Source organism: Triticum aestivum, chromosome 2D (genome assembly GCF_018294505.1).
Source record: "Triticum aestivum cultivar Chinese Spring chromosome 2D, IWGSC CS RefSeq v2.1, whole genome shotgun sequence".
NCBI lineage: Eukaryota > Viridiplantae > Streptophyta > Magnoliopsida > Poales > Poaceae > Triticum > Triticum aestivum.
In genome coordinates, this window is record NC_057799.1 from 85,528,500 (window position 1) to 85,547,541 (window position 19,042).

Genomic DNA, 19,042 nt, shown 5'->3' on the forward strand with positions numbered 1-19,042 from the left:
GGCCGGGCCATTTTGGGACGGCCCGAGGCTCGCCTGCAATGGCATTATGGTGGGACAGTCCACTACCAAGTTACAGCAGTAGAAGCAACAGAGCGCTCGACCAGCGGGTTTTTTTCTCAGTGAGCAAGCGCTGGGTTTTTTAGCATCAGTTTTTCTTGTTTCATCATTTCTAATGTTTTGTTCATTTATTTATGGAAAACGCTTAAAACCATCCGGCTGATTTTTCTCTCTCGTAAGCCTCCTTCTTCGAGCGCCACGTGCCCCCGTCAGGCTGTCCACCGTTTTCCCCAATAGCCCAACCTTATCTATCTCTACGAAGCGTCCTCCACACATTTTTCTTTCTTCTCTCTTTTTCCTTGCATCTCATCGCCAGAGGCCAGAGGAGACGAGTCATGGCGAGCACCACCACTAGCAGCCGGAGCTCCTCCGCTGCATTGCTGGAGGCGGCATGGCTGCAAAAGCACCATCCATGGAGGAGGCCATGGCGAACACCACCACATCAGCAGGGGGACCGGGAGTTGCAGTCGACGATGCAAAACGGCGGTCGTCGACGAGCGCCAGTGCTGCAACGCAGCAACTCGTCCATGGCCGCCGGGATGTGTTGCAACCTCGACTGCACTGCAGTGCAACCTCATGCTCCCGCAGTGGAGCGCTCGTCGGTGATGGCGGAGCTGCAGTGGAGCACTTGTCGGCGACGGCGGAGCTGCAGTGGAGCACTTGTCGGCGACGGCGGAGCTGCAGTGGAGCGCTCGCGCGATAGCGGCAGAGCTGCAATGGAGCGCTCGGCGCCCATAGAGGTCTGGAATGGGGTCCTCGTCGCCGGTGGCAGAGCAGCAATGGAGCGCTCGTCGCTCGCGGAGGAGCTTCAATGGAGCACTCGCGCGACGGCGGCGGAGCTGCAATGGAGCGCTCGTCGCCCGTGGGGAGCTACAATGGAGTGCTTGTTGCCGGCAACGGAGCTGCAATGGAGCGATCCGATGCAGCACTCGCACGACCGGCGGCGATGATGCGTTGTGGCAGGTTGGTCTGTGCAAAAAAGACCTGCCATGGCCGGTGGCGGTGTTGTAGGGGAGGGACCGGGTTGCTGGTGTTGGGAATCGTAGCATAATTTTAAAATTTTCCTACGTTCACCAAGATACATCTATGGAGTGTACTAGCAACGAGGGGAGGGGAGTGCATCTACATACCCTTGTAGATCGCGAGCGGAAGCGTTCCAATGAACGTGGATGACGGAGTCGTACTCGCCGTGATCCAAATCACCGATGACCGAGTGCCGAACGGACGGCACCTCCGCGTTCAACACACGTACGGTGCAGCGACGTCTCCTCCTTCTTGATCCAGCAAGGGGGAAGGAGAGGTTGATGGAGATCCAGCAGCACGACGGCGTGGTGGTGGATGTAGCGGGTCTCGTGCAGGGCTTCGCTGAGCTTCTACGAGAGAGAGAGAGAGGTGTTGCAGGGGAGGAGGGAGGCGCCCAAGGCTGTTGTTTGCTGCCCTCCCTCCCCCCCACTATATATAGGGCCAAGGGAGAGGGGGGGCGCAGCCTTGCCCCTTCCTCCAAGGAAGGGTGCGGCCAGGGGGGGAGTCCTTCCCCCCCAAGGCACCTCGGAGGTGCCTTCCCCCTTTAGGACTCTCCCTTTTTTCTTATCTCTTGCGCATGGGCTTCTTGGGGCTGGTGCCCTTGGCCCATATAGGCCAAGGCGCACCCCTTACAGCCCATGTGGCCCCCCGGGGCTGGTGGACCCCCTTGGTGGACCCCCGGACCCCTTTCGGCACTCCCGGTACAATACCGATAAAGCACGAAACTTTTCCGGCGACCAAAATAAGACTTCCCATATATAAATCTTTACCTCCGGACCATTCCGGAACCTCTCGTGACGTCCGGGATCTCATCCGGGACTCCGAACAACTTTCGGGTTTCCGCATACATATATCTCTACAACCCTAGCGTCACCGGACCTTAAGTGTGTAGACCCTACGGGTTCGGGAGACATGCAGACATGACCGAGACGCCTCTCCGGTCAATAACCAACAGCGGGATCTGGATACCCATGTTGGCTCCCACATGTTCCACGATGATATCATCGGATGAACCACGGTGTCGAGGATTCAATCAATCCGTATGCAATTCCCTTTATCAATCGGTATGTTACTTGCCCGAGATTCGATCGTCGGTATCCCAATACCTTGTTCAATCTCGTTACCGGCAAGTCTCTTTACTCGTACCGCAATGCATGATCCCGTGACTAACGCCTTAGTCACATTGAGCTCATTATGATGATGCATTACCGAGTGGGCCCAGAGATACCTATCCGTCATATGGAGTGACAAATCCCAGTCTCGATCCGTGCCAACCCAACAGACACTTTCGGAGATACCCGAAATGCACCTTTATAGTCACCCAGTTACGTTGTGACGTTTGGCACACCCAAAGCACTCCTACGGTATCCGGGAGTTGCACGATCTCATGGTCTAAGGAAAAGATACTTGACATTGGAAAAGCTCTAGCAAACGAAACTACACGATCTTTTATGCTATGCTTAGGATTGGGTCTTGTCCATCACATCATTCTCCTAATGATGTGATCCCGTTATCAATGACATCCAATGTCCATAGTCAGGAAACCGTGACTATCTGTTGATCAACGAGCTAGTCAACTAGAGGCTTACTAGGGACAGGCTGTGGTCTATGTATTCACACATGTATCACGATTTCCGGACAATACAATTATAGCATGAATAACAGACAATTACCATGAACAAAGAAATATAATAATAACCATTTATTATTGCCTCTAGGGCATATTTCCAACAGTCTCCCACTTGTACTAGAGTCAATAATCTAGTTACATTGTGATGAATCGAACACCCATTGCGTCCTGGTGTTGATCATGTTTTGCTCTAGGGAGAGGTTTAGTCAACGGATCTGCTACATTCAGGTCCGTATGTACTTTACAAATATCTATGTCTCCATTTTGAACACTTTCACGAATGGAGTTGAAGCGACGCTTGATATGCCTGGTCTTCCTGTGAAACCTGGGCTCCTTCGCAAGGGCAATAGCTCCAGTGTTGTCACAGAAGAGAGTCATTGGGCCCGACGCATTGGGAATCACCCCTAGGTCGGTAATGAACTCCTTCATCCAGACTGCTTCCTGTGCTGCCTCCGAGGCTGCCATGTACTCCGCTTCACATGTAGATCCCGCCACGACGCTTTGCTTGCAACTGCACCAGCTTACTGCTCCTCTATTCAATATATACACGTATCCGGTCTGTGACTTCGAGTCATCCAGATCTGTGTCGAAGCTAGCGTCGACGTAACCCTTTACGACGAGCTCTTCGTCACCTCCATAAACGAGAAACATATCCTTAGTCCTCTTCAGGTACTTCAGGATATTCTTGACCGCTGTCCAGTGTTCCTTGCCGGGATTACTTTGGTACCTTCCTACCAAACTTACGGCAAGGTTTACATCAGGTCTGGTACACAGCATGGCATACATAATAGACCCTATGGCCGAGGCATAGGGGATGACACTCATCTGTTCTATATCTTCTGCCGTGGTCGGGCATTGAGCCGTGCTCAATTGCACACCTTGCAATACAGGCAAGAACCCCTTCTTGGACTGATCCATACTGAACTTCTTCAATATCTTGTCAAGGTATGTACTCTGTGAAAGACCAATGAGGCGTCTTGATCTATCCCTATAGATCTTGATGCCTAATATATAAGCAGCTTCTCCAAGGTCATTCATTGAAAAACACTTATTCAAATAGGCCTTTATACTTTCCAAGAATTCTATATCATTTCCCATCAATAGTATGTCATCCACATATAATATGAGAAATGCTACAGAGCTCCCACTCACTTTCTTGTAAACACAGGCTTCTCCATAAGTCTGTGTAAACCCAAACGCTTTGATCATCTCATCAAAGCGAATGTTCCAACTCCGAGATGCTTGCACCAGCCCATAAATTGAGCGTTGGAGCTTGCATACTTTGTTAGCATTCTTAGGATTGACAAAACCTTCCGGCTGCATCATATACAACTCTTCCTTAAGGAAGCCGTTAAGGAATGCCGTTTTGACGTCCATCTGCCATATCTCATAATCATAGTATGCGGCAATTGCTAACATGATTCAGACGGACTTCAGCTTCGCTACGGGTGAGAAAGTCTCATCGTAGTCAACCCCTTGAACTTGTCGATAACCCTTAGCGACAAGTCGAGCTTTGTAGATGGTCACATTACCATCTGCGTCCGTCTTCTTCTTAAAGATCCATTTGTTTTCTATGGCTCGCCGCTCATCGGGCAAGTCAGTCAAAGTCCATACTTTGTTTTCATACATGGATTCTATCTCGGATTTCATGGCTTCTAGCCATTTGTCGGAATCCGGGCCCGCCATCGCTTCTTCATAGTTCGAAGGTTCACCGTTGTCTAACAACATGATTTCCAGGACAGGGTTGCCGTACCACTCTGGTGCGGAACGTGTCCTTGTGGACCTACGAAGTTCAGCAACTTGATTTGAAGCTTCATGATCATCATCATTAACTTCCTCCCCAGTCGGTGTAGGCACCACAGGAACATTTTCCCGTGCTGCGCTACTTTCCGGTTCGGAAGGGGTGACTATCACCTCATCAAGTTCCACTTTCCTCCCACTCAATTCTTTCGAGAGAAACTCCTTCTCTAGAAAGGACCCGTTCTTGGCAACGAAGATCTTGCCTTCGGATCTGAGGTAGAAGGTATACCCAATAGTTTCCTTAGGGTATCCTATGAAGACGCATTTTTCCGATTTGGGTTCGAGCTTTTCAGGTTGAAGTTTCTTGACATAAGCATCGCATCCCCAAACTTTTAGAAACGACAGCTTAGGTTTCTTCCCAAACCATAATTCATACGGTGTCGTCTCAACGGATTTCGACGGAGCCCTATTTAAAGTGAATGCGGCAGTCTCTAAAGCATAACCCCAAAATGAGAGCGGTAAGTCGGTAAGAGACATCATAGATCGCACCATATCCAATAGAGTGCGATTACGACGTTCGGACACACCATTTCTCTGAGGTGTTCCAGGCGGCGTGAGTTGTGAAACTATTCCACATTTCCTTAAGTGTGTACCAAATTCGTGACTTAAATATTCTCCACCACGATCTGATCGTAAGAATTTTATTTTCCTGTCACGTTGATTCTCAACTTCACTCTGAAATTCCTTGAACTTTTCAAAGGTTTCAGACTTGTGTTTCATTAGGTAGACATACCCATATCTACTTAAATCATCAGTGAGAGTGAGAACATAACGATATCCTCCGTGAGCCTCAACACTCATTGGACCGCACACATCGGTATGTATGATTTCCAATAGGTTGGTTGCTCGCTCCATTGTTCCGGAGAACGGAGTCTTGGTCATCTTACCCATGAGGCATGGTTCGCACGTGTCAAATGATTCGTAATCAAGAGACTCCAAAAGTCCATCTGCATGGAGCTTCTTCATGCGCTTGACACCAATGTGACCAAGGCGGCAGTGCCACAAGTATGTGGGATTATCGTTATCAACTTTACATTTTTTGGTATTCACACTATGAACATGTGTAACATCACGTTCGAGATTCATCAAAAATAAACCATTGACCAGCGGGGCATGACCATAAAACATATCTCTCAAATAAATAGAACAACCATTATTCTCAGATTTAAATGAGTAGCCATCTCGAATTAAACGAGATCCAGATACAATGTTCATGCTCAAAGCTGGCACTAAATAACAATTATTGAGGTTTAAAACTAATCCCGTGGGTAGATGCAGAGGTAGCGTGCCGACGGCGATCACATCGACCTTGGAACCATTCCCGACGCGCATCGTCACCTCGTCCTTTGCCAGTCTCCGTTTATTCCGTAGTTCCTGTTTTGAGTTACAAATATGAGCAACCGCACCGGTATCAAATACCCAGGAGCTACTACGAGTACTGGTAAGGTACACATCAATTACTTGTATATCACATATACCTTGGGTATTGCCGGCCTTCTTCTTGTCCGCTAAATATTTGGGGCAGTTCCGCTTCCAGTGACCACTTCCCTTGCAGTAAAAGCACTCAGTCTCGGGCTTGGGTCCATTCTTTGACTTCTTCCCGGTAACTGGCTTACCGGGCGCGGCAACTCCCTTGTCGTCCTTCTTGAAGTTCTTCTTACCCTTGCCCTTCTTGAACTTAGTGGTTTTATTCACCATCAACACTTGATGTTCTTTTCTGATCTCTACCTCAGCTGATTTCAGCATTGAATATACCTCGGGAATGGTCTTTTCCATCCCCTGCATATTGTAGTTCATCACAAAGCTCTTGTAGCTTGGTGGAAGCGACTGGAGGATTCTGTCAATGACCGCGTCATCCGGGAGATTAATTCCCAGCTGAGACAAGCGGTTGTGCAACCCAGACATTCTGAGTATGTGCTCACTAACAGAACTGTTCTCCTCCATTTTACAGCTGAAGAACTTGTCGGAGACATCATATCTCTCGACCCGGGCATGAGCTTGAAAAACCAGTTTCAGCTCCTCGAACATCTCATATGCTCCATGTTTCTCAAAACGCTTTTGGAGACCCGGTTCTAAGCTGTAAAGCATGCCGCACTGAACGAGGGAGTAATCATCAGCACGCTGCTGCCAAGCGTTCATAACGTCTTGGTTCTCAGGGATTGGTGCTTCACCTAGCGGTGCTTCTAAGACATAATCTTTCTTGGCTGCTATGAGGATGATCCTCAGGTTCCGGACCCAGTCCGTATAGTTGCTGCCATCATCTTTCAGCTTGGTTTTCTCTAGGAACGCGTTGAAATTGAGGACAACGTGGGCCATTTGATCTACAATACATAGTGTAAAGATTTAGACTAAGTTCATGATAATTAAGTTCATATAATCAAATTATTTAATGAACTCCCACTCAGATAGACATCCCTCTAGTCATCTAAGTGAAACATGATCCGAATTCGACTAGGCCGTGTCCGATCATCACGTGAGACGGACTAGTCAAGATCGGTGAACATCTCCATGTTGATCGTATCTTCTATACGACTCATGCTCGACCTTTCGGTCCTCCGTGTTCCAAGGCCATGTCTGTACATGTTAGGCTCGTCAAGTCAACCTAAGTGTATTGCGTGTGTTCCGAGGCCATGTCTGTACATGCTAGGCTCGTCAACACCCGTTGTATTCGAACGTTAGGATCTATCACACCCGATCATCACGTGGTGCTTCGAAACAACGAACCTTCGCAACGGTGCACAGTTAGGGTGAACACTTTCTTGAAATTATTATAAGGGATCATCTTACTTACTACCGTCGTTCTAAGCAAATAAGATGCAAAAACATGATAAACATCACATGCAATCATATAGTGACATTATATGGCCAATATCATCATGCTCCTTTGATCTCCATCTTCGGGGCACCATGATCATCTTCGTCACCGGCATGACACCATGATCTCCATCATCATGATCTCCATCATTGTGTCTTCATGAAGTCGTCACGCCAATGATTACTTCTACTTGTATGGCTAACGCGTTTAGCAACAAAGTAAAGTAAATTACATGGCGTTATTCAATGACACGCAGGTCTCGTGTCATGCAAAATAATAAAGACAACTCCTATGGCTCCTGCCGGTTGTCATACTCATCGACATGCAAGTCGTGATTCCTATTACAAGAATATGATCAATCTCATACATCACATATATCATTCATCACATCTTCTGGCCATATCATATCACATATATCACTTGCTGCAAAAACAAGTTAGACGTCCTTTAATTGTTGTTGCAAGTTTTACGTGGTTTGTAGGTTTGTAGCAAGAACGTTTTCTTACCTACGTATGACCACAACGTGATTTGCCAATTTCTATTTACCCTTCATAAGGACCCTTTTCATCGAATCCGTTCCGACTAAAGTAGGAGAGACAGACACCCGCTAGCCACCTTATGCAACTAGTGCATGTCAATCGGTGGAACCTGTCTCACGTAAGCGTACGTGTAAGGTCGGTCCGGGCCGCTTCATCCTACAATGCCGCCGAAACAAGAAACGACTAGTAGCGGCAAGAAGAATTGGCAACATCAACGCCCACAACTTCTTTGTGTTCTACTCGTGCATAGTAACTACGCATAGGCCTGGCTCATGATGCCACTGTTGGGAATCGTAGCATAATTTTAAAATTTTCCTACGTTCACCAAGATACATCTATGGAGTGTACTAGCAACGAGGGGAGGGGAGTGCATCTACATACCCTTGTAGATCGCGAGCGGAAGCGTTCCAATGAACGTGGATGACGGAGTCGTACTCGCCGTGATCCAAATCACCGATGACCGAGTGCCGAACGGACGACACCTCCGCGTTCAACACACGTACGGTGCAACGACGTCTCCTCCTTCTTGATCCAGCAAGGGGGAAGGAGAGGTTGATGGAGATCCAGCAGCACGATGGCGTGGTGGTGGATGTAGCGGGTCTTGTGCAGGGCTTCGCCGAGCTTCTACGAGAGAGAGAGAGGTGTTGCAGGGGAGGAGGGAGGCGCCCAAGGCTGTTGTTTGCTGCCCTCCCTCCCCCCACTATATATAGGGCCAAGGGAGAGGGGGGGGGGCGCAGCCTTGCCCCTTCCTCCAAGGAAGGGTGCGGCCAGGGGGGGAGTCCTTCCCCCCCAAGGCACCTCGGAGGTGCCTTCCCCCTTTAGGACTCTCCCTTTTTTCTTATCTCTTGCGCATGGGCTTCTTGGGGCTGGTGCCCTTGGCCCATATAGGCCAAGGCGCACCCCTTACAGCCCATGTGGCCCCCCGGGGCTGGTGGACCCCCTTGGTGGACCCCCGGACCCCTTTCGGCACTCCCGGTACAATACCGATAAAGCGCGAAACTTTTCCGGCGACCAAAATAAGACTTCCCATATATAAATCTTTACCTCCGGACCATTCCGGAACCTCTCGTGACGTCCGGGATCTCATCCGGGACTCCGAACAACTTTCGGGTTTCCGCATACATATATCTCTACAACCCTAGCGTCACCGGACCTTAAGTGTGTAGACCCTACGGGTTCGGGAGACATGCAGACATGACCGAGACGCCTCTCCGGTCAATAACCAACAGCGGGATCTGGATACCCATGTTGGCTCCCACATGTTCCACGATGATATCATCGGATGAACCACGGTGTCGAGGATTCAATCAATCCGTATGCAATTCCCTTTATCAATCGGTATGTTACTTGCCCGAGATTCGATCGTCGGTATCCCAATACCTTGTTCAATCTCGTTACCGGCAAGTCTCTTTACTCGTACCGCAATGCATGATCCCGTGACTAACGCCTTAGTCACATTGAGCTCATTATGATGATGCATTACCGAGTGGGCCCAGAGATACCTCTCCGTCATATGGAGTGACAAATCCCAGTCTCGATCCGTGCCAACCCAACAGACACTTTCGGAGATACCCGAAATGCACCTTTATAGTCACCCAGTTACGTTGTGACGTTTGGCACACCCAAAGCACTCCTACGGTATCCGGGAGTTGCACGATCTCATGGTCTAAGGAAAAGATACTTGACATTGGAAAAGCTCTAGCAAACGAAACTACACGATCTTTTATGCTATGCTTAGGATTGGGTCTTGTCCATCACATCATTCTCCTAATGATGTGATCCCGTTATCAATGACATCCAATGTCCATAGTCAGGAAACCGTGACTATCTGTTGATCAACGAGCTAGTCAACTAGAGGCTTACTAGGGACAGGCTGTGGTCTATGTATTCACACATGTATCACGATTTCCGGACAATACAATTATAGCATGAATAACAGACAATTACCATGAACAAAGAAATATAATAATAACCATTTATTATTGCCTCTAGGGCATATTTCCAACAGCTGGAGGGGCCAGCCGCCCGCAGGGGTGGTGCTGCCGCGAGCGCGACCACCGTTGCAGCAATGGCATGCGAGCGCGGCATGGCGGCTGCGATTGTGAGCTCGTCGGAGCTCACCGCCCTAGGCATCTCGCGCGTGTGGAGAATTTTGTTCGGTTTTTTTTGAACATAGAGAATTTTGTTCGTTGGCTGTGAGGCGAGGAAGACGAGGCCACAGCGGCGTTGTTTTTGCCTGAGAACGACGTGAGTAAGTTGAATTAATCCAACGGCTCGATCGGACGGCTGGGGACCGACTATTTTTGCTACGAAATAAGTCGGCTTTTTTGTAGCAGCCGCCTTTATTTATTCTTACTTACATTTCGATTCTAAGACATAAAAATTGTTTATGGCACATTTTTAAAATGTTGTATAAAAAAATTCACGCGACTAAAATGATGATAGCATTAAATAATGTTGCTGACATTTAGAAAAGTGTTCACACGTTACAAAAATGTGCTCGTGACATTAAAAAAATATATGCATGAAAAATGTTTGTGTAGTTCAAAAAATGTTTCATACCATTCAAAAAAATGTTCAGCGTGTATTTAAAAATTGTATTACATTTATTCAAAAAAATATTCCAATGTGTATTTCAAACAAATATTTATCATGTATTTGAAAAAATGTTTACACAATGTAAAAACATTGATTAATTTAAAAAACATACCATTAAAAAAGTTCAATGTGTATTTAAAAAATGTATAATATGTATTTAAAAATGTTCAAGACATGTATTTAAAGAATGGTCATCATGTATTTGACAAATGTTCAACATGTATCAAAAATAAGTTCCGTGTGAATACAAAAAATATACAACATGTACTAAAAGAGTATACATGTATTAAGAAAAGAAGAAAAAAAGAAAGAAACTGATAAAAACACATATAATCAAAGAAGAAATAAAATAAATAAAAAATGAAACATGTATTGAAAATATTTTTAGCAGCCTTTACCCCCAAATTAAATAGATATTTGACTATTCATATGCAACATGAGTTAGTTCCTTCAATAGTTCGGATATTGAAATGCAACATGGCAGATCTATCGACAACGAGAAGGATGTAACCAACAACGTGCCAAAAACAATGATGAAACCAACAAAGGATAGCAGAATGTACCAATGTGATGCTTATGATCTACGAATGTTGTGTGTGAGGCTAAAAATGTATGTTTATGCCACGAAATGCAATGTAAAAGATTCGTATATGTGCATATGAGATGAAATATTGACAATATTTGTATGTGATATTGATAATAGTAGTGCAACCCAAAGCTGTCAATGATGAAACTCTGCTTGGGGCCCTTGTGATTGTCGGCACTCGTCGGTTGACCCACCTGTAATGATGAAGTCTCGTTGACCTGGAAGCACTGACGAGTCGTTGCATATCGGCGGTGATGCGCTTTGGTCGGTCAGTGTTGTTTTGGCCCTATAGTACTGATTACATCAGATCTTCAAATACACGCTACAAGAAGGGAACACTTGCAACACCCTTTAAAAAATAAAATTACATTATAGTAGGAACACTTTCATGACAAGAAACTTGGGAAAACATGTATCGAGTAAGCATTATGAGAAATGTCGGAAAAGCATCTTGCACAGGCCTATCACACACTTGGATGACATTTTTGGGCCTTCCATGACAAGAATATTCGTGTAGAAGAGAGGGCAGGAACTTTTCGTCCATTGCTCGGGTGAGTTACACCTCGCTCGATATACGCTCGGTGGTACCGACCTGGCCATGCTCGGATGTCAGCCTCTCATACAAACGCCACATGTGGGGGGGGGGTAGTTTGTATCTAATATATTTTCAAAATACTGTTCATGCATTTAAAAAACAATTTTAAAACGAGTGGGAGAGGGCGGTGGATGAACAAAGTGCATGAAGCTCACGGAGGATGGCCCTCATATCCAACTCGATGGGGTTGGTTTTAAAAGTTTGAAACATTCCCTAGCGCTGGCGTGGTCCAATGACAAGTGTGTCATGTGGTGGTCTGGGTCACTGCCTTGCTATTGATCATGTTTAGACGCTTTGCAAGTAGGTGGACACGGCGACACTTTCAATAAGGACATGAGGGAGGATAAGCAACACTGCCACAACACATATGGGTGCTGTATTGAAATAGATGATGTGGAATTGTTGAGGGGTCTCGAGTCGTGCTTATTGTGAGAGGAGCATACAATTTTTTTCTCCAGTTACAATGCACACACATGTTTCCTAGTATAGTTAAACATATGAAAAATTTGTTTTCATGCCTAAGCCCATGTTTGTTTGGGCTTTTACTTATGCTTTTGCAGCTTTTTCATTCTGGCAAAAAAGCCACAAAAGCTCCTAGATAGGGACTTTTTGCTTTGGCTCATGAATCAATATTGTTATGTGATGGTATAAGCCAAAAGCCGAAGCAAAAAAAAACACCTTTTTAGGAGCTTATTTGGCTTTTTTTTACCAAAGTGAAAAAGCTGTAAAAACAGAAGCAAAAACCCATACAAATAGGCCTAAGTCATACAATTAGATGGTATATATTTTTCTTTGCTCGGACTCCCTTTCTTGGCTACAAAAAATGTGATACCTGTCGTGCTTCTTTTGTAAGCAAGACCTTCAAATGGATGACATGGAAACTTGTTTTCTAAAATACCTTCAGAAGGACACAAATTTGAATTGGAAACTTAATTAAAATACATGTTTGACAAAATTAAAAGGTAAATATCTATATCGGCCAACCAACCTTGTTCTCCCCGCTTGCTCGCTTTTAGTAGGCTCCTTCTGTAAGCCACATACGTTGGTAGGGCCCACCAACCGCTTATCCTTTATTTCTTTATCCTATCAAACGGAGAGCACTCAACCATTCATCTTCTCCCGCACCTCTCTCCTGCTCGTGTCACACCTCCCACCTGGCAGCTCACCAGCGATGGCCGCCACCACCCCATGCGCACAGTCGTGTGCCCGCACACGCGTACACTCCTATCATGATGTGGCGTGCAAGGTCATCGGTATGGGGACGACAGGGATCGCATGTTGCGCCCCTAGCCAGTCACCGGGACGACGAGCTGCGATGACAAGTCCCTCACCCCTCGCACATGAAGACGCCATGACCGTGTGCCACCCACCCGAGTAGTCCTCCTCTGTCGTGGTCATTGCGCGCTCCGACGGGTCGTGCTATAACCGGCGGCCAGCCGTGTTACGACCAATGACCGGACATGCTGCAGCCATGATAGACGAAGATGCGCCCGTCGGCGGGCGTGCTACAACCGCCCACGGGGGAGTTGCACCCATCAGTGCGGCAGTGTTGCAACGAGCGACGAGAAGAGTTATGACGGGTCTGTGGCGTGCAAGGACGTCGGAACCCGCTACCATTTTTATTGGGCTCCTCTTTCAGAAGCACATTTTCTTTAACGAAAAGCACATTTAGTAGAAGGGAAAATTTGTGTATGAAGGAGAACCATATTTTGAGAAGAATAAAACAACAACATCTACAGGTCAAATTTAGTAGCTTCAGAAATTTATGTGATTTCCTAGAAAACAATTATGCGGTTGATACACCTCATTTTGGGATGTGCTTATGACCAATACAAACTAAGATTGATTTTTGTACCACCGAATTTCCGTAAAGCCAAATTAGCAATGAATTTTCTATCTGCCTTTACCACCCTCTTCCTATTTATATGATAGAAATTCGTCAATAGGATGCAGAGGCGTCCAGGTTTTTTAACTGAAGAAATCCTATTTATGGACTGAGAAACTGAAGACGTTCTACTACTTCTTTCTTCAGTTAAAAACAGCTGGATTAACAGCGCGTGAGATTGCCGCGGTCGAGCTTGAGTTGGATCCCAGTTCCAATTCAGCCGGCGACAGCTCCAATCCGAGTTGGGCAAGAATCAGGAGCTCTCCCCTGAATAAATGGGCGGCGCCGGTGGGAGCAGCAGCCCCAATTCGATCTGCTCGCCCACCTTCCCGATCTCCAGACCTAGGCACGCCATCGATGGCGGCCAAGGTGCTCCAGCTCCGCAGCGCCGACGGCAAGGTGCTCGTCGCTCCGGCGTGGGACTATCGTCCGGCCGCCGCCCAAGCCCTCCCGCTGGAGATGCGGGTGCCCTCGCGCGCCCTCGAGAGGGTGCTCCAGTACTGGACCAAGCACAGCCTGGCCAAGGCCACCGGTGAGTCCCGGGAGTCCCTCGCCCGCTGGGACGCCGACTTCCAGCGCCGTCTCGACGAAGACGGCCTCGTCAAGGAGGCCGCCGCAGCCGTCCAAGAACTCCGCCGCCACGGCGTCCACCATGGAGGGCGTCCCCGTCGCCACGCCGGCACGGGCGCATCTGGTGTCGCTGCTCCAGCCACCGCCACCCGTGCTGATCCCGTCCGTGCCTGGTGCCAACTCGTTCACCACCTCAAGGGTGTCGACCACGGAGAACCTAGCCCAGCGCCGACGGCGCCCATCGCTTTCCATGCCTCCGATATTGCCGTCGCCGCACGCCCTGGGCCTGCCACCACCTTGCCGGCCGCTGCTGGTGCTCAACCCGTTGGTGTCCGGTGCGCCATCCGTGCCCGTGGACGCCAGATGGCTGAAGACGAGGAGTCCGCTTGCCACCACCGCAAGCTCCCGGCTTCCAAGGCTTCCAAGCCTCGCTCTTCGGTCTGCCTGCCTGCCACTGCTGCTGCGCCCGTGAAGAAGGTCTCTCGTCAGGTCGCTTCCAAGGCTTGCTCTTTCGTCGGCTCTACACCACTGCCTGCCCCTGCCACTGCTGTGAAGAAGATGACTCCAGCAGCTTCAACTCTGCGCGCAAGAAGGGGGATGGGGGAGCTCAGCTGCAAGGTTCCGAAGCAAAACCAATCGCCATTGCCTGTCATTGCTGTTGCAGCACCAAGGAAGCAACCAATTCCTTGGCTGCGTCCAGTGGTATTACGCCTTCCCTAGTCTTTTAGTTGCTTCCTAAACCATGCACACATAAGTTTCATTTAATCTTTGTCCCTCCAGGTTCTGCACTTGCTTACCAAGATTTCTAGTGTTCTTTGAATCCCGTTCAGTCATTAGTAATTTTACTAGTGTCAGCAGAGTCTCCATCTAGTCTAGGCAGCAAAAACCTTGTTGAGATGTGTACGACATAGTTACCACCGCATCCATACCTGGTCCTAAGTTAAGGGTTTAAGTAAATAAAGGGCATTTTCAATAAATCAAAGTAAAGCAGATGAGCCTAAAAAGGAAACTCATGTACTGCAATTCCGGAACGAGACAGAGCGTAAAACGCACTCGCCGCAAAATCCAAAATGCCCGTTTGCTACCCGGCTTGTAGCAGGAAAAAGGAGTAGAATTGAACTTGTCGATACACACGTAATCTTGTGAGCTGCCTAGCATTTGGAGACTATGCTGACTCTCCTGTAAAATTAATCTTGGCTGAATTGGATTCTTAGGCACTGGCGTCGTGGTGAGTTAAAGTTGCAGTTTCCGACGAGTAGCATTGGTTGGTGAACTCTTGTGTGTATGTGTGAGTGAAGCTTTGAGCTAAGCAAGTCCTTGATGTACCGACTATCAAGTCCTCAATGTACCGACTATCGAGTCATATTGTAATCAATATCAGATATGAATGAAAAATTGTTGGCCTGAATTTGAGCAGAGCATTTGAGTAACTCTATTTATTTATATGTTTCTATGCGTCTTAAAACACTCCGCTGCTCTTGTCAGAAAAGTATGTACACGAGGTACGATCCGATGGATGCACCTATGATTTCACAATCCTTTGTTGAGTTGTGAAGCGCATGGACATGTTTGGGGGAGTTTGAAGACAGACTTTATGGTTACAGAGACTGCAATCTGATTGTCAAATAGGTTGCAGCTGTTTGGCAAATAGGTTGGGCTTTTCTCAGATCATGTTAACTTTTCACTTGGATTACAAATGTCAAGAATGTGAAAAAGGTTTCGGTGCAACAGCAGTCTTACCTTCTCTGGCTCCTTGAGAAATTTTCCTGTTCATTTGAACATTACAAATTCCACTGTCTATCCTAACATCTTCCCCAAGCAACCAAATATTGCGCTTGTACCGTTGGGCATTGCTTGGAACCACTGGATCTAATTTGTTACTTTTAAAGGAGCGACAACATGCTCAGAAGAACCTGATGATATTTAAAACTTTGCTACGTATCACCTATCAGGTGGTTCATATTCTGGACCCTGAATATGCAGTGCTTGCATTTGCAGTGCATGAAAACTGAATTTTAGGCATATTAAGACAATATGGTTACTACGCCCATGGGAGACAGCAAATGATAATTTTGTTGGAACTTTTGCGTGCTCGAAGGCCAAATCATTCTAGAAGACATAATTTCCTTTTTAAATATATTTTTCTCTTCAAGCAAGAATGCTGCCAAGATCTGTGCATCATGAACAATTTCTCTGAATCCATATGCAAATGTGGTACAGAGCATGCTGCTTTCAGTTTGCTCTGTTAGCACAAAACAATTATAATGATGTTATGTTTTTTCCCACCAGAAACTGAACGAGTACTGCATATTCATCATTAAACTGAAACTAAATGATAAGTATGTCAGTACAGAGGTAATGTTCTTTGCTACTGTTCTTCATCATGCATGCATGGGGAACGTATATGTGGAAGCTTCTCCTGTGGATCATGTTTTTTTTTCTCGGGCGGAAAGTACTAGTTTCCTGCTGCATTTTTTCCCTTGTGTGTTCAGTGACGAAAAAAATGCCTTTTTCTGGAGTTCTGCTGCATTTTTCTGATGAGTGTTGAATGATGAAACAATTTCCAAGATCTTACTGAACTTATTTACGTATACAAACATATTCTGAACTTATTTAAGTATACAAACATATTCTGAACTTATTTATGTCTACAATTTCCAAGATCTTTCTGAACTTCTTTCTGGGCCATTCTGAACTCAGTTGTTTTCTTAAGTGTTTTTCCTTCATAACGTTTTTCTTTTGGTGTTCATTCCTAATCTCATCGAACTAGCTAAGTTGTTTGATTAGACCGATGAATAATGAATATACAGAATCAATAAACCATTCCGAGTTGGAACAGGCCAACAACCATGTCCATTAAATGAATAAAACCACTTGGGCCAGAAAGATTTTGAGGGAAAGCACATGGAGCTGGACGGCTGGACCATGTTTTTCTTTTTTGTGAGGGCTGGACCATGTTTAATTCTTTTTACTGCACACACCCTTAGTTTTCGCGATGTGCTATGAGCATCCTGCGACCATTGCTACTGATGGTGATAATCTCAGTGATTACTTCGCTCGAGAACTAAAGATAACTAGTAGGTTTTGGCGCGGGGGCACGTCGTGCTCGGGATGAGATGTGTTTGCTAGGTGATGGTATTTTGTATTCATGACAATGATAGGAAAATATGGTGTTAAATAACATAATTTAGGATTAGGAAATCCACCATTTTTTGTTAAAATGACATCTTGGACATACGATTATATTATGGCAGTAAGGATCTTCCATTCGACTCCTTCCGTTTCAAATTAATTGAAGTTTCAGTTTTGTCATAAGTGATAGAGGCGAGGGGTCCCGAACTTTCGGTGAGATGATAACTATTGATTTGATGGAGCCGACTTTGACGATCCGACTACAAATGTGCACGACGTTGCGCCTTAGCAATCGCTAAACCAATCTCCCGAGGTTACTCTCGATGTTGGAAGCACGATTAGCCTGACCACGAAGGTCTATTCCTGCATGCTATCGAAGAACAAACAAGAATATGATAATGCAATCTGAATAGGGAGCTTAGATGTGACATCCTTAGAAAACATCTAGATGTGAATTAGACAAACTGATCTGAATATTACGAATATAAATGAAGTATTGATAAAGGTGGGGATCCGAGAGCGGTCTTGGTCTGGTCGTTGGACACAAACAAAATACACGAAGTTGCAATGGCTAACTTTTAACTAAACAAATCCCAAGGAAAAAGGTACTAGATTGATCTATTTATATAGCAGCAAGGGGTGGCGGCCAAGGAGGTGGGAGGACGTCCCAAGGCAGCCTAAAACTAACGCTAGGTCGTACAAGGTTCATGGGCCCAAGTGGAGGTGATGCAACACCTTTGGACTTGTAATTTGACTAGGATTCTACAGCACCACCAGGTTGTTTTGTCAATATCTCAACTCTCCGAACGAATTTAAAGGTGAATCCAATTGGGTTGGAAAGAGCACGAAATCTACTTTCCAACAAAAAATGAATCACCCAATTCAGAGTCCATATGAAAGAGTTATTGGCGTTTTGAGTCAGGTATGTCCATGCAGTCCGAATCTGAATTCAGAACGTGAGAGACTTGAACTCTATCTTCTCTTGGCCCAAAAGTGACGTGAGAGGACTTTTTGAACAACACCTAAACTTCTCTTTTTTCCCTTATCTTCATATGTGGATTGTACAAATATTTCATATACCTGCAATTAGACATGGCACAAAAGTCTGTGAAATATTTTTGTCCTAGATAACATAAATAAATTATTGCATAGTTTGCATTAAAAATCACCTCACAAATATACATGTATGCAATATTTTTGGTCGTATCCAAGATAGTTATGTCCTCGTCAAAAAGTCAAACTTATTTAATTTTTGTCAAATACATTGAAAATTTTGATGGTCAAATCTATATTCATTTGGGAGGTAAGAAAGAAAAAACAAGTTTTCCATGAATACTGAGGTAAAAAAAAGTTGCACTTTTTGTCGCTGTCCATTGCTGAATTTTTTATTGCTCATACCTCCCAAATGATTTGAGCTTGAATTTGTACATGTTTCCACTGTAACATGGTTTCCATCTTATATTTTCTGCTTTTGTGTGAGATTTTTTTTCTGAGAAGATGTGAGCTTTTGTTTTCGAGAAAAATATTGCGAGCTTTTTCTAGGAGAGTGTAAGTGCATCTAGTGCCCCTTAGTGATTTTGGTGTATTGAAGACTTATAGGTTAAGGAACTAATGCGTTTGTGAGTGTACACAGATCTATAAGTCTATGAGGAGTTTGATAATTACAGAGAAAGTCAACCCCTAAAAATGAAGTTTTTCGACTGAAGACTTTGGATTTCTGAAGACTTTGAAGGTGAAGAAATTGGTGTGACCTTGAAGACCTGGTATTCATTTGAGGAATATGAAGCATGAAGACTTTTGTTTTCGTAGTTT

At 45.8% G+C, this 19,042-nt stretch overlaps 1 protein-coding gene across 1 annotated transcript; it reads left to right on the forward strand.

Annotated features, from left to right (window-relative positions):
* Positions 1-13,651: 13,651 nt before the first annotated feature.
* On the forward strand, positions 13,652-15,506 carry LOC123051817 (translation initiation factor IF-2). Its single transcript, XM_044474796.1, has one exon. The coding sequence runs from the start codon at positions 13,886-13,888 to the stop codon at positions 14,816-14,818; it is 933 nt and encodes a 310-aa protein (XP_044330731.1). The 5' UTR covers positions 13,652-13,885; the 3' UTR covers positions 14,819-15,506.
* Positions 15,507-19,042: the final 3,536 nt, after the last annotated feature.